Source organism: Phoca vitulina, unplaced genomic scaffold (assembly GCF_004348235.1).
Source record: "Phoca vitulina isolate PV1807 unplaced genomic scaffold, GSC_HSeal_1.0 scaffold1, whole genome shotgun sequence".
NCBI lineage: Eukaryota > Metazoa > Chordata > Mammalia > Carnivora > Phocidae > Phoca > Phoca vitulina.
Genome location: NW_022589704.1, coordinates 49,779,697 through 49,796,024, shown reverse-complemented (window position 1 = coordinate 49,796,024; position 16,328 = coordinate 49,779,697). Strand labels below are relative to the sequence as shown.

The 16,328-nt window shown below is 37.2% G+C and overlaps 2 protein-coding genes across 2 annotated transcripts in view; both read left to right on the top strand.

Annotated features, from left to right (window-relative positions):
* The window catches only part of DUSP19 (dual specificity phosphatase 19), a 34,142-nt gene extending 22,631 nt beyond the window's left edge, over positions 1 to 11,511 (top strand). Inside the window, exon 4 of the mRNA XM_032406741.1 lies at positions 11,492 to 11,511. The gene's annotated coding sequence lies outside the window, so the exon portion shown is untranslated. The remainder of the gene's footprint in view (positions 1 to 11,491) is intronic.
* On the top strand, positions 2 to 6,647 carry LOC116633899 (tigger transposable element-derived protein 1-like). Its single transcript, XM_032406708.1, is given in 2 exon segments — positions 2 to 1,397; positions 1,400 to 6,647. Coding segments are annotated over 2 exon segments (1,779 nt in total). The 3' UTR covers positions 1,783 to 6,647.
* Positions 11,512 to 16,328: the final 4,817 nt, after the last annotated feature.

The window sequence follows — 16,328 nt, the reverse complement described above, 5'->3', positions numbered from 1 at the left end:
AATGGCCTCTAAGTGTTCAAGTGAAAGGAAGAGTCGCATGTCTCTCACTTTAAATCAAAAGCTAGAAATGATTAAGCTTAGTGAGGAAGGCATGTCAAAGGCAGAGATAGGTCGGAAGCTAGGCCTCTTGCGCCAAACAGTTAGCCAAGTTGTAAATGCAAAGGATAAGTTCTTGAAGGAAATTAAAAGTGGTACTCCAGTGAACACACGAATGATAAGAAAGCGAAACAGCCTTATTGCTGATATGGAGAAAGTTTTAGTGGTCTGGATAGAAGATCAAACCAGCCACAACATTCCCTTGAGCCAAAGCCTAATCCAGAGCAAGGCCCTAACTCTCTTCAATTCTATGAAGGCTGAGAGAGGTGAGGAGGCTGCAGAAGAAAGGTTTGAAGCTAGCAGAGGTTGGTTCATGAGGTTTAAGGAAAGAAGCCGTCTCTATAACATAAAAGTGCAAGGTGAAGTAGCAAGTGCTGATGTAGAAACTGCAGCAAGTTATCCAGAAGATCTAACCAGGATAATTAATGAAGGTGGCTACACTAAACAACAGATTTTCAATGTAGATGAAACAGCCTTATATTGGAAGAAGATGCCATCGAGGACTTTCATAGCTAGAGAGGAAAGGTCAATGCCTGGCTTCAAAGCTTCAAAGGACAGGCTGACTCTCTTGTTAGGGGCTAATGCAGCTGGTGACTTTAAGTTGAAGCCAATGCTCATTTACCATTCTGAAAATCCTAGAGCTCTTAAGAATTATGCTAAATCCGCTCTGCCCGTACTCTATAAATGGAATAACAGAGCCTGCATGACAGCACATCTGTTTACAACATGGTTTACTGAATATTTTAAGCCCACAGTTGAGACCTACTGCTCAGAAAAAAAGATTCCTTTCAAAATATTACTGCTCATTGACAATGCACCTGGTCACCCAAGAGCTCTGATGGAGATGTACAATGAGATTAATGTTGTTTTCATGCCTGCTAACTTGACATCTGTTCTGCAACCCATGGACCAAGGAGTCATTTCAACTTTCAAGTCTTATTATTTAAGAAATACATTTCGTAAGGCTATAGCTGCCATAGATAGTGATTCCTCTGATGGATCTGGGCAAAGTAAATTGAAAACCTTCTGGAAAGGATTCACCATTCTAGATGCCATTAAGAACATTCGTGATTCATGGGAAGAGGTCAAAATGTCAACCTTAACAGGAGTTTGGAAGAAGTTGATTCCAGCCCTCATGGATGACTTCGAGGGGTTCAAGACTTCAGTGGAGGAAGTAACTGCAGATGTGGTGAAAATAGCAAAAGAATTAGAATTGGAAGTGGAGCCTGAAGATGTGACTGAATTGCTGCAATCTCATGATAAAACTGTAATGGATGAGGAGTTGCTTCCTATGGATGAGCAAAGAAGTGGTTTCTTGAAATGGAATCTACTCCTGGTGAAGATGATGTAAAGATTGTCAAAATGACAACAAAGGATTTAGAATATTACATAAACTTAGTTGATAAAGCAGCAGCAGGGTTTGAAAGGATTGACTCTAATTTTGAAAGAAGTTCTACTGTGGGTAAAATGCTATCAAACAGTATCTCATGCTACAGAGAAATTGTTCGTGAAAGGAAGAGTCCATCAATGCGGCAAATTTCATTATTGTCTTATTTTAAGAAATTGCCGCAGCCAGCCCAACCTTCAGCAACCACCACCCCGATCAGTCAGCAACCATCAACATCAAGGCAAGACCCTCCACCAGCAAAAAAATTACGGCTTACTGAAAGCTCAGATGATGGTTAGCATTTTTTAGCAATAAAGTATTTTTAAATTAAGATATGTACATTATTTCTTTAGATATAATGCTGTTACACACTTAATAGACTACTGTATAGTGTAAATGTAATTTTTATATGTACTGGGAAGCCCCAAAATTCATTTGACTCACTGTTGCAATATTTGCTTTATTGTGGTGGTCTGGACCTGAACCTACAATATCTCTGGGGTAGGCCTGTATTTATGTAGTGGTTACAGTATTCACAAAGTTTTTATGTCCTTTTATGAAAATGTACCTACTTTTCATTTTTATTTTTAACTTAATTCTATTGCCTGTATTTATTTTTTATTTTTAAAGCTTTTGTATAGATGTTCTCTCATGTGATTGTGAGCTTATGGTTCTTTTGGTGATCTGGTCTCTTATAGTAGGTGTTTCACATCCTGGGTCCCTAGCTTTCTGTTTTTGGGTTACATGTCATAATTTTTGGTCTCCTTGGATCTGTGGGAGAATATTTTACACTGAAAGATCATGCTTTAGGTGTGATTTGTTCAAATCTCTTTTCTGGTTTGGTATTCTACTAGAGAATGTATTTTTAAGGAAAGAAGAGTTATGGTTTTGTAAGAAAATTTAAGTACTTTGTTAGAAAGCCTAAAATCATTTACAATTTTATCTCTGGCCAGAGGCTTTGAATAGTTTTCTTTTCTTTCTTTTTTTTTAAATTAAGTTTCCATACTGGCAAGGCTAAACTCTGTACATTGTAAGTTTGCTTAAAGATATTGTTTGAATTATTCAGAATAAAGTGTACTTAAAATTATAGTAATTAGGATAGAATTTATTTAATAGCTTTCAAATAGTCTTTCATGACTTAGAAAATTTCATTGCCATCTAGATTTTATTAAGAAAGTCTTAAGCTCTTCTTAAATACACATTCTAAAGAGCAAGCATATTCCTATGTGTAAGTTGGAAAGTGCACGTTGAGTACCTCTGTGTATTTGAGAAGGCAGGCTTTATTACGCTGTCATGATCAAAAAGTAGAAATGATAAATGCAAATTATATTTTGAGAGTGCTTATAGCCTGACAAGATGCCATCACATGCAAAGCTATGAACTTTGCTTCTGTTGAGAAGCAGCATAAATATATGTAACTGACCTACAGTGAGCTCTTTGAAGCAGACCAAGGAGACAGAATCTTCTCAAGTATGAGACTGATACATCATGTTGTCTTTATGGTCAGTATTGCTTAGAGTTTGCTAAGTGAACCTTTTCGACTCACATGAAAGCATTTATTTAAATACGTTTTCTTTTGCTAGGTGCTCTTTAGTTTTTAGCCATTAAATGTTGTGACATGAAGCCTTGACTAGAACTTGTTCATAATGAATAGTATATGATTTATGTCTCTGGTTTGTGTGCTTTGTTGTTGCCTGTTATCTGGTTATGGGGCAAACACATATCTTCTGTATCATCTACAGAAGTACTTTGAACATCAGTATTGTTTTATCTTAAATGATAGTAATTTGCCTATCTAAAATAGATAAATAGATGAGTGAATGTAATTCAGTCTCTTAAATTAGGGGTACTATGTAAGGCAATGGTGTGTTATATATAAATATATATGTCACATACACACACACACACACACGCACAGTATTTTTCTTGTGTGTCCCACGGATATGTCACTCTGTCAGACCTCGTTACTTATAAAAAGAAAACTGTTTCATTATGATCTTCTGTCTCCCATTTTAAAAATTTTTCTAAAAATGTATACCAAACATAGGTCTGTTTTGAGGCGAGGAAAAATGTTTCAAGGAGTTTTTGCCTCTGTTTTAAAATAGATTTTTTCTACCATTTTTAAAGGGAAGAGGAATGAAAATATCGTTTGCTTTTAAACATTGAAAAGAAATCTAGAGCCTTCCTAGCAAGCTGAAAAAAATGAGTAGAACAAAGGTACTGGAACATAAGATAAAATTATATTTATTTGAGGTTGATATTTTTTAAATGTTCTGCTAACTTTGTACTTTAATATAAGTTTGTGATTACATATAATTTGAATTGAAAATCCAGGAAGTATTTAAATTTTTGGAAAACAAGAAATATTTTTCTTAGTTTCTTTTGGGCAAAATTTAGACCATTATACTAACTCAAAGCCAAATATTTAAGGGAAAATGGAATGTGGTATTTAAAATTGTTATTGCAGTTTTTCTGCATCTCTTCTTCCCTTTTGAACCTGATTGAAATGTATGGATATAGAACTTGGAAATTTTTTTGCATGTGACATAGGGAACCTACTTTGATTCTGATGGAGAATTTCAGTGGTGGTGGGGAAATTTTCTGAATTTGTCAGTGTGATTGTTAGTAACTCAAATGGTTCAAATGTATAAAGTCCCCCTCAAAAGTAATTTCTCCAAATATTCAAAATGTAGCGAATATAAGTCAGAGTATTTTGTCTTATGGTATTACTCTGTGAGTTAATGAATTAACACCTCTATAAGCAAAACCGTGATACATTTTAAAACAACAGAAATACAGCATAATGAATTATAGTTGATCCTTGAACAACACAGGTTAGGGGCATCAACTCCCCACATAGTTAAAAATCCATGTATAACTTTTGACTCCCCCAAAACTTAAGTACTAATAGCCTACAGTGGACCAGAAGCCTTACGACGGATAAGGTAAACAGGTGATGTGTTATGTACTGTATTCTAACAATAAAGTAATCTAGAGAAAAAATGTTATTAAAATCATAATGAAGAGAAAATACATTTATGGTACTGTACTGCAACAAAATCTGCATGTAAGAGGGCCCGTGTAGTTTAAGCCCATTTTGTTCAAAGGTCACTTGTATTTGGTTTGCTAGGTGACTGTAAATAATTTTTATGCCCAAAGGATCCTGAACATATTTAGTTATTCTGTAGTTATTTAAGAATTTAAACAAGAAGATTTTAAAGTTTTATATTCTTACAATACATATAGTGGCATTTAAAGTTAACAAATTTATGGTTTGTTTCCACTGATATACTTTTAAAAATAACATAGTTAAAGTTTTCTATTTCAAGTGACTCTTTGACCTACTTATTTTGTATCCATATTTATAATGTACCCTTAATTGTTTCTAGGTATTGATAATACTTTAATAAAAATAATACATTTACTATTTTCCCCTATTAATATCTGTATTTCTTTGAGGCTATTTGTTTTAAAAGATTTACTACTTACTTGTTGTCACATTCTGGGTTAAACCTTCTATTGGCAAGGCACAAAATTATACATTTTGGAATATAAGTTAGTTAAAGGTCTATGGAGATTTGTTGTGCCGGCTACTTCAAGAAATGAAAAACTAAAGATCTTATAATTGGCATTACTGTGGATAAATTGGCAGTGAGAATTCAATAGAAAATTCTAGTATTTTAAATCAAGAGAATATGCTGAATTACTCTTAAACTACTGAATATTCTAGCCATGACAGCATTGAGATTATTTGGACACAGTCTGGCCCCTACCTCCCATGTTCACACATTATTACTTCTCTGACCTCATTGCTGTTGCTTTCTCCCTCACTCTGCTTCAGCCACACTGGCCTCTGCTGTTGCTTGCATACGCGTAATCAAGACTATGGCATTACCAGCGTTTCCCTCTACCTGTAATACTTCTCCAGCAGGAACATCCGATCTGTGCTCAAGTGTTAAGTCTCAGTAAAGCCTTCTCTGACACCTTATTCAAAATCGCCCCCATCCCTAACACTTTTATCTCCCTTTCCTACTGCATGCCCTAATTATCACCAACATTCTATATATTTTACTTCCTTACTTTGTTGTTTTTTCCATCAAAACTTGGGCTCCCGAACAGGGCAGAGGTTTTTACTATGTTGTTTATGTATACCAGTGTGTATCCCATTGTAGTCTTTCAAAAACTGCATGTTAGAAGAAAGGGAGGGAGGAAGGAAGGGGGGAAAACTGATGCATGCTGGTCGTTGTGGCAGTTTAATACTGGCCACTGCAGGTTTCAGTTCAAGCTCTGGCAAACGGTCCACACTGTACCTCGGTAGCCACATCTGATAGTGCACGAAGGTGACAGTTTGGAATGATAGGTCTGAAACAGGATCCACGTAGGACTCAGCAGCAGCAAATATGAATGCCTTTTACCTAAGGTAAAGTCTTCTACCAAAATTATTTAGAAATCAAAACATCAGCAAGAGTATTCAGTATATGGTATTTTGCATTCACTCATGATACAAAAACAATGGTTTATGTGCCGATTATCAATTTATTGTCTCTCAGCTCTAAACCCACCCTTCATTGCTTCTGCAAAAAGGAGGATGGGCCATTGAAGGATTTTTTTCCTTTGACAACTGGTATGATGCTGAGTTTTGTCAGTGGAAGGCACTGTGTTGGAGAGACCCTTCAGGAGGAAGGTCTGATCTGCTCCCGAGGTAGGCTCCTGCAGTATGGACCGTTCTCTGGCGGTACAGCCGGGGTCCTATGGTGCTCACGGCTTCTCTGCCACCCGGTCTTGTGGTGCGGGTGGCTCTTCCAGTGCTTGGCTCCTGGAACGCCCAGGGGCCAGCAGCTTCCCAGATAATTCCCTGGGGTGGTTTCGTAGTAGTGCCTATGGTGAGACATCTCCCTGTCGACAGCTTTGCCCGGCACCCTAGAGGGTGACCTCCCAGCAAGTTCTACCAGTCAACATCACAGCACTATCTCTGCCATCCAGGGAGCCATGGCTTCCCTCTGCAACAAGATTCAGATTGTAACCCCGGGAGTGTTCTTCCTTGAACTCTCAGCCTCAGGCGTGGTGGCTGCTCTTTTATCTGCTCTTCCTATATTGTTTAGACTTCTTTCTAAACAATCACTCATTACTCCAATCCTGTTATAGTTAATAAACCTTTATTAAACTTTCCCTGTTCAAATTAGTGTGTGGTTTATCTCTACTGATTGGATCCAGGCTGATCCAGCCTATAGTGTACAATTATTTTAGTAATGGTTCGTGTGGAGTATTTCTAACAGCAGTTCAAGTTATGCTACAATCATGCAGATTAGCATAATAACAGCTCAAATTGCAATTAGTATTGGAATATTTTTGAGGGTTTAATTCTATCAATATAAATGGTGTCCAATGTAAGAATATATACCCAATGACCTGATTTTGTTAATGCTTATTATCTACAGAGCGATGAATTCTTCAGTTAAAAAAACACACAAATAGTACAATTTGCTTTTATTCTTGTTTTTTACCCACTCTTTCACTTGCATATCAGCAGGAGAGGAAATGTGTTCCATTGCTTGCACTCTCTAAGCGCCTATTCCCCTCTTTCTATAGTTCAGTTCTTCTCCTAAATTTGTGAATTACTTAATCATTGTAATTACTGCTGTGCAACTTTGTGAACTCTGAGGGGTAAATGAAAACAGATAATGTCTTGCCACTACAGATTTGTTTATATATACTTTTTATAAAAGCAAATGTGTTTTTTCTGAAATAAGAGCCTGAGCTCTGAAGTCAGATTGTCTTAATTTAAATTTCTACTCCATTTCTTACGTGGGTAAGTTAACATCTCTAGGTCTCTTCATTAAGTTGTTTTAGAGATGGAGATAATAGAAGCTAATCTTTTAGCACAGTACCTGGCAGATTGTTCTCAGTAAGTATTAGTTACTATTATTAAAGTACTAAAAGTATAATAGTTACTGGGGTTGGATCCAGCTGGCAGCCTCATCTGATAAACCTACTCCCTTAGAAATGACTAGAAAGATAGATAAATATGTAAATCTTCAAGAGCACAGGAAAGAGAGAAACAATGTCACCAGTAGAGTAGAAATTTTGAGCAATTTCTGAAAGATAGAATGTGGGATTAAGGATAAAAGAAACCACAAATCATGTATACTTAGGACTCCTTTGGAGATGGTGTCATTCCAGAATTGCTCTAAGCTGAGGCTATGGATGGATATTGTCTGGGGAGAGTGTGTTGGTGTGGGCTGGGTATAAGGGTTGGGAGGTGAGTTGGGCATTTGGCCGGCTCCTCCCCACTTTTGCTAAATAATCAGCAGTGGGGGGCTTTAGCCACTAGTTAAAACAGGGATGTAAGTGCTTTGCCTAGTGAGGCAGATAGCTACTAAGAATACAGGAGCATTTCCTCTACCCCCACCATTAAAAACACAAAGTCCCCAAATGCCCCCAATAGTAACTAGCATCATTCAATAGAGTGATTTTCACACAAAGAGAAACAAATAGATCAGTGGCACAGAGTAGAGTACAAAACAACAGACCCAGGTATATGTGAGTATGACTTCTCTTGTTTTGGTCACTGATAGATGCACTAGGGCAACTCAAAGTTAAATGCTTTCTCAGGAGCCTCATCACATTACTTAGAGTCTCATATTGCACATCTAATTATAATTTTTTTTTGATCCTGCTTTTTTTTCACATCTCCATCTTGCACTTTTTCTTTGCCCCCCCCCCCAAGTAGAATTTAAAACTAGGGGGGAAGATGGCTTACTCAAAAAGGAATTAAAGATAATTTAATAAAGGGTCAAATTACAAAGGTGTGGACAGAGGGAACATTCAGGAGATGGAGAAGCACCTTGAATCTAGCAATAGTAGACAGCCATTGCAACCTCTTGGACAGAAAGTCGAGTGGGTCAGAGAAGTTACCAGAACATTGGGAAACTTGTAGCCATGGAGAGGTATGCCGGATAGGAGGGAGCAGTGGCCTTAGGTAGAGGCACACAGCCACTGCCAAACTGTGGCCTGACAGGGAGGGAGCCCTGGAAATGCGTACCTGGAATTCTCTCTCCTCCCCTCCTCCGATCTCTTCCCTGTGACTTTAATTGGCTGACTCAGCTGGAAGCAGGAAGTCAGTGGAACCCAAGATGACACAGTCTTTATATATAGATCTCCTGAGGTGCACGGCAGAATAGAAAAAGATAGTAAATCTATAGGATCCAAGAGAGAATATCTAGCATGCTAAACACTGCAAATCATTTGGGATCTTGATTCTGCCACCCACCATATTATTATTTTTGGTTTCATAAAATCTGTGAACTTCGTAAGAATGCTATGTCTATCTTTATTCAGGTTATTGACAAAAGGGTTGGATTGTCTAGGATAGAGCAATTCTGCATATTACTACATATCATTAGACACAGCTCTCTTAGTTGAATTTTCCTTTTCAAGTTAATCAACCATTTAAACAATTGTAATCCTTCCCCTAAGTAAACTCTTTTGTACGGTTTACAAGGCTAGTGTAGTTTTTTTTTTTTTTCTCCATCCAGCAACCTAGTAATTCCATCACTGAAAGAAGTGGTTCTTTATCGGCCATGACTTCATAAAACAAAGTTTTCTCTGGTGTATCCTTTCTATAAGTGCTCAGAAGCAAAAAGATTTATAAACTTTTCCCAGGATTCAGAAATGTGTAATTTCCCATAACAATAGCTTTTTATGTATAATTTACAGTGTTCTCCTTTAACTTTTTTTTTTTTAAACTGATATGATGGGGTGCCTGGGTGGTGCAGTCAGTTAAGCCTCCGAGTCTTGGTTTCAGCTCATGTCATGATCTCAGGGTCGTGAGATAAAGCCCAGAGTCAGGCTCCCATACTCAGCAGGGAGTCTGCTTGGGATTCTCTCTCCCTCTCCCTTTGCCCTCCACCCCCGGTCTAAACTAGCGAATTAACTAACTAACTAACTAACTAACTAACTAAATAAATAAATAAATAATCTGAGATAATAATGGCCTATCTTCAGCTGTATGGCACTCTCACAGCATGCCTCAAATATGACTGATCTGACTTTGGGGACATCATTAGCAGTTTTTCTCAGTACCTTTTCATCACATAAAAAGAACTCATTTCATATTAGGGGCTCCCCTATAGACTATTTTTTCATGGAACAAATATTTATTGGTCATCTACCACATGTCAGACACTGTTCTAGGCACTGGGGATACAATGGTGAGCAAAACAAAAATTCCTGCCCCTGTGGAGCTTGTGTTCAAAGTAATACCGTTAAGTAATAATCAGATATTATCTACATTGATCTCTTAGCCTTCTGCTGGTGAGATTTTTTTCCTATTTTATTTTATTTTTTAAAGATTTTATTTATTCATTTGACAGAGAGACACAGCAAGAGAGGGAACACAAGCAGGGGGAGTGGGAGAGGGAGAAGCAGGCCTCCCACTGAGCAGGGAGCCCGATGCGGGGCTCGATCCCAGGACCCTAGGATCATGACCTGAGCTGAAGGCAGATGCTTAACGACTGAGCCACCCAGGCACCCCAGAACTCCATTAGTTCTATTTCTTCTGCGAAATGTAACAAAACAAAGCCAACCACCCACATAGGCACCCCTATTTTTAACTTTTTGAGGAACCTCCATTCTGTTTCCCAGTGGCTGCACCAGTTTGCATTCCCACAAATAATGCGAGAGGGTTGCCCTTTCTCCATATCCTTGCCAACACCTGTTGTTTCCTGTATTGTTAATTTTAGCCATTCCGACAGGGGTGAGGTGATATCTCATTGTAGTTTTGATTTGTATTTTCATGATGACGAGTGATGTTGAGCATCTTTTCATGTATCTGTTAGTGATCTGTATGTCTTCTTTGGAAAAATGCCTATTCATGTCTTCTGCCCATTTCTTAACTGGGTTACTTGTTTTTTGGGTGTTCAGTTTGATAAGTTCTTTACAGATTTTGGATACTAACCCTTTATCACATATGTCATTTGCAAATATCTCTTCCCATTCTGAAGGTTGCCTTTTAGTTTTGTTGATTGTTTCCTTCGCTGTGCAAAAGCTTTTTATCTGCAAAAGTCTCAATAGTTCATTTTTGCTTTTGTTTCCCTTGCCTTCGGAGATGTGTCTAGTAAGAAGTTGCTATGTTTGATGTCAAAGAGGTTGCTGCAAAAATCATAGTTTTAAAACTTCCTTCCCCTGGGGTGCCTGGGTGGCTCAGTCATTAATTGTGTGCCTTCGGCTCAGGTCTTGATCCCAGGGTCCTGGGATCGAGCCCCGCATCGGGCTCCCTGCTCTGCGGGAAGTCTGCTTCTCCCTCTCCCACTCCCCCTGCTTGTGTTCCCTCTCTTGCTGTGTCTCTCTCTGTCAAATAAATAAATAAAATCTTTTAAAAAAATAAATAAATAAAACTTCCTTCCCCAATGTGCAGCTTATGTTTTGATCAAGCTGAGGATATATATCATATAAGTTTTGATCAAGCTGAGGATATATATCATATAATGTATAATATATATTCAAATATAGGTAGTGAACGTTTTATTAGTGATTTTCAAAAAGAACCTTATTCTTTTAAAATATTAATTAAAAAATATTAGTCAAGCCTGATATTTAAAGAAAAAAAGTGTTGATATTTTCTATTCCATGAAGGTATGGAGCCTTTGGATGACTGTATCTGTAACATGGGTAAGCTGTTTATTAACTGTCCTCACAAGAAAGTTGAGAGAATTAACAATTGAATGTTAACTTTTCATTTCTTGATTGAAAGGTGTTGCAATTATTATTACAATAAGATTAAGTAAGATTATTGAAGAAATTACAATGATAGCACCTAGCTTAATAGTAGGCACTCAATTGAAAAAAATTAAAGTAGATTTCCATATGATTAGTAGCCTAGGAATGAAAATTCTCACTATATAGTCCATCTCCTTAGAATTGGTTAAGCACTTATTTAGATCTCAAGAAGACTCTTTTTCTTTTTTTAAAGTAAGTACTAACATAACCTACAATTGTTATTATTTACAGATAAAAGAAGCATTCATAAAACTTTTACTTAAGAAGTAAATTACTATTTCAGTAGAGTTAAGAAATGGGGACATCACTAAAATTCAATGTTTTAGTCTTTTCCCATTCAGCAAGGATGAACATTGTGGACCTTGTTCATAAATAATACCCCAAACTGACCAATGCCACAAGTGTATGGCTCCTTGATATTGCAGACTCTTGGTCCAGTTGAGGCTCAACTCCACTCACACCAACCAATGACTGGTCTACCTTTTGCAATACTTTGGTCAGAGGAACTTGGAGCAAATTAGGCATCAAGTCATTCTCTTTTGTTATACCAGGCAAAGAAGAAAAATCACATGATCATGTCAATCAATGCAGAAAAAGTATTTGACAAACTTCAACACCGACTCAGCATCCTCCCAGAAAAATAAGAAAAATAGAGAACTTTCTCAACTTGATAAAGAGGAGCTACAAAAAATCTATAGCTAACATACTTAATGGTGAAAGTCTGCATGCTTCTTCTTTATTTTTCTTTTAAATTGGGAACAAGGCAAGGATGTGCATTCTCACCACTCTTCGTCAATATATTGCTTCAGTTTCTAGCCAGTGCAATAAATGAAGAAAAGGAAATAAAAGGTTTACAGATCAGAGAAGAAGAAATAAGTCTTCATTTTGCAGACAGTACTGTAGTCTACATAAAAAATTCCAAAGAATCTACAAAAGGACTAGAATAAGTTAAAGTTCAGCAAGGTTGTAGCATACTAGATAAATATCTAAAATTAACTGTATTTCTGCATACTAGCAATGAACACTTGGTCACCAAAATTTAAAAGGCAATATCATTCATAATCACTCAAAAAAAAAAAAAAAAAAGAGAGAGAGAGAAAAGAGGGAGAGAGAGACAGAAATAGTTAGATATAAATCTAACAAAATATGTATAGGACTTCTATTCCCCAAATCTCAGAATGCTGATGAAAGACATTGAATATCTAAATAAATGGAGAAATATATTGTGTTCATTGACTGGAAGACTCACCATAGTAAAGATGTCAACTTTCCCCAGGTGGATATATAGGTTTAATGCAATTTCTACCAAAATCTCAGCAAGAATTTTTATAGATATAAATGAGATTATTCTAAAATGTATATGGAAAGGCAAGGAACAAGAATAGCTACAATTCTGAAAAAGAATAAAGTATGCTTATTATATAGCGATAGCAGTACTTATCATATAGATATAAGACTTACTATACCACTACAGTAATCAAGATTGTGTGGCATTGGCAGAGAGATAGACACAATGATCAATGGAACAAAAAAGAACAGAGAACCCTGGAAATAGACCCACACAAACACACTCAATTGACTTTTGACAAAAGCAATTCAAACAAAGAAAGATAGCCTTTTCAACAAATGGTGCTGGAGCAATTGGATATCTGGATTTCCATAGCTTAAACAATGAACTTTGATGTAGTCTAATACCTTCAACAAAAATCAATTCAAAATGGAGCACAAAGTTAAATGTTAAACTATAAAAATTCTAGAAAAGAATAGAAGAGAATCTTTGGGATCTGGTGCTAGGCAAAAAGTTCTTAGACTTGACACCAAACTTAAGATCCATAAAAGGAAAAATTTATAAACTGGACTTAATCAAGATTTAAAATTTTACTCTGTGGAAGACCTTATTAAAAGGTTGAAAAGATAAGCTACAGAGTGGAAGTAAGTATTTGGAAACCATATATCCAACAAAAGACTAGTATACAGAATATATAAAGAACTCTCAAGAGTCAATAGTAAAAAATCCATCAAATTAGAAATGGACAGAAGATATGAAGAGACATTTTACTGAAGAGGATATACATATGGTAAATAAGCACATGATAAGATGTTGGACATCATTAGACATCAGGAAGGTGCAAGGTAGAACCACAATGAGATATCACCACATCCCTATTGGAATGGTTAAGATAAAAAGTAGTGATGATAAGTTCTGGCAGGGATGTGAAGAAACTGGATCCTCACATGTTGCTGGTGAAACCATAAAATGGTCCAGCCACTCTGGAAAACAGTTTGGCAGTTTAGCTTCAAAAAGCTAAACATGCAACTACCACAAGGCCTGGCAACTGTAATCCTGGTCATTTTCCTCAGAGAAAAGACAATGTACATTAACACAAAAACCTGTACATGAATGTTGAGAGCAGCTTTATTTATAATAGCCCAAACTGGAAACAACCTAGATGTTCTTCAGCGACTGAACAATTAGCCATACCGTGGTGGTAGCACATCCATACCATGCAACACTACGAACCAATAAAACGAAATGAACTGTGACACCTGCAACAACCTGGGTGAACCTCCAGAGAGTTATGCTAAGTGGAAAGCCAATCCTCACATGTTACACACTGTATTATTTCATTTATATAACATTCTCAAAATGACAAAATTATAGAAACAGAGAACAGATTAGTGGTTGGCAGAAAAAAAGAAGTTGGCAGCAGCAGAGGGAAGTGGCTGTCGTTATAAAAGGGCAACATGACAGATCCTCTTGGAACTGGAAATATCTTGTGTCTTGATGTATCAGTGTTCAATATCCTGGTTGTGACATTGTACTATAGTTTGGCAAGATGTACCTTTGGGGTAAACTGGGTACAGCATATATGGGATCTCTCTGTGTTACTTTTTACAACTTCCTGTGAATCTGCAAGTATTTCAAAATAAAAAATTTCATTTAAAAAACATTAACAAAAAAGCCAAAGTACCTGACCACGTGGAGTTTATAATCTAGCTCTCTCCCTCTTTTTTCCTTTGAGTGATTATAAATGGTATTGCCTTTTAAATTTTGGTGACAATCTAAGCTATTATATAGTTTACAAACTGTATAATAAGCATACTTTATTCTTTTTCAGAAAATAGATATTATTTTAAACATTACAGAAGTGTATAACTCAAAGTGTGGTCTTGTCTAGTTATACAGGAAAGTTTTCCTAACTTTTGAGTGACATTTGAGATCAGTTCTAAAAGATAAGTAGGTGTTAACTGATTGAGGGGGAGTGGGTTGTTGGGGATCTTTCAGAACTGAGGGAAGAACACATGTAAAGACCCAGGAAAGGGAAGAAGCACAGCACATTAATGGAAAGAAGGCTCAGTGGCTGGAGCAGTGAACAAGAGATGAGATGGTGTCAGGTGAAGCTGAGCCGTTAGGCCAGTCAAGTAGAGGCTTGTAAGCAAGCAGCTTTCGGATTTTGGTCTTTTAGAGCAGTGGAAACACCTGAAAGGTCCTAAGCAGGAGAGCAACTTGCTCAGAATATTGCTTTTAAAAGGCCACTCTCACTACATTGTGGAGAATGGATCAGGGAGGAAAGACAAGAGCGGTCAGGAAGCTAAGTTCAGGTATCAGATGATAAAGCCGGGATCTGGTTATAGCAGTAAAAACAGAAAGAAGTGGATATACTTGAAAGGTATTTGAAGGCAGAATTCATAGGACCTGACACCGGATTGGTGTTGCAAAAAGGTTGTCAAGACCATTCCCAGGTTTCAGGCTTTTCCAGCTAGATAGCTGGTGGTGTCTTTCTCTGAGATAAATATTCATGTTTTACAGAAAAGATCTTGAGTTTGGGTTTTTATATTTGATTTTGGGGTGCCTTTGAAATATCGAAGTGCGGATGTCATAGAGGCAATTGGATATATAAATTCGGACCTCAGAGAATGATCTGGGTTGGTGGTATGAATTGAGAGTTGCTGAGGGAATGGACACAGGTGACATCACACAGGGAAAGAGTTTTGAGTAAGACCAGACCACAAGGGAACACTGGGTGGCTCAGTCGGTTAAGTGTCTGCCTTCCGCTCCGGTCATGATCCTGGGTTCCGGGGTCAGGCCCCAACTTGGGCTCCCTGCTCAGCAGGGAGTCTGCCTCTCCCTCTGCCCCTCCCCCTACTCCTGCTCTCTCTCTTTCTCAAACAAATAAATAAAATCTTAAAAAAAAGGGGGGGGGGCACCTGGGTGGCTCAGTCTTTAAGCGTCTGCCTTCGGTTCAGGTCATGATCCCAGGATCCTGGGATCGAGCCCCACATTGGGCTCCCTGCTCAGCGGGAGGCCTGCTTCTCCCTTTCCCACTCCCCCCGCTTGTGTCCCCTCTCTCGCTAAGTCTCTCTCTGTCAAATAAATAAATAAAATCTTTAAAAAAAAAAAAAAACAGACCACTAGACTGAAACTTGGGGAACAACAACATTTAAAGGCTGGATAGGGAAGGAAGGAAGGATGAGTCAAGAAAAGAAACTTAGCCATATGATCCAAGAGGTAGGAGGAAAACCAAGAGAGTATAATATGAAAGAAACTAAGGAGAATTTCAAAGAGTATTTAATGTGAAGTAATGCTGTTGAGATTTATTTAACATGAGGACTGAAAATGTCTTGGATTCAGTTTCATGGAGATCTTTGGTGACCCTGGCAAGAGCTGTTTGGTGGGTTAATGGATAAAGAAGCCAAATTAGTTTATTAAAAGCTTTGTAATATGCTGAATGACAGATAAGAACATTAGGATAAATTTCAGTTACTGAATATATATTTTATATATCTATCATTAGGTGAATACGTCAATGTATTACATATGAGGTAGTTACTATTATTTCCACTATTCAGATAAAAGAGCTAACTTTTAGAGATTTTAATGTCACATACTATTATTTAAAATCAAGATTTACTCCTGTCCTCAACAAAATGCTGCTTTTCTAAATGAAGACACTGTCAAGTAAGAAAAGATTTATTTTTCCATTGATTTTTTTTTTTTTTGCTCACAGTTTTTTACATAAATTGGGGCAAAATGTATGACCCTTAAACATCTTAGAATTTAGGCTTA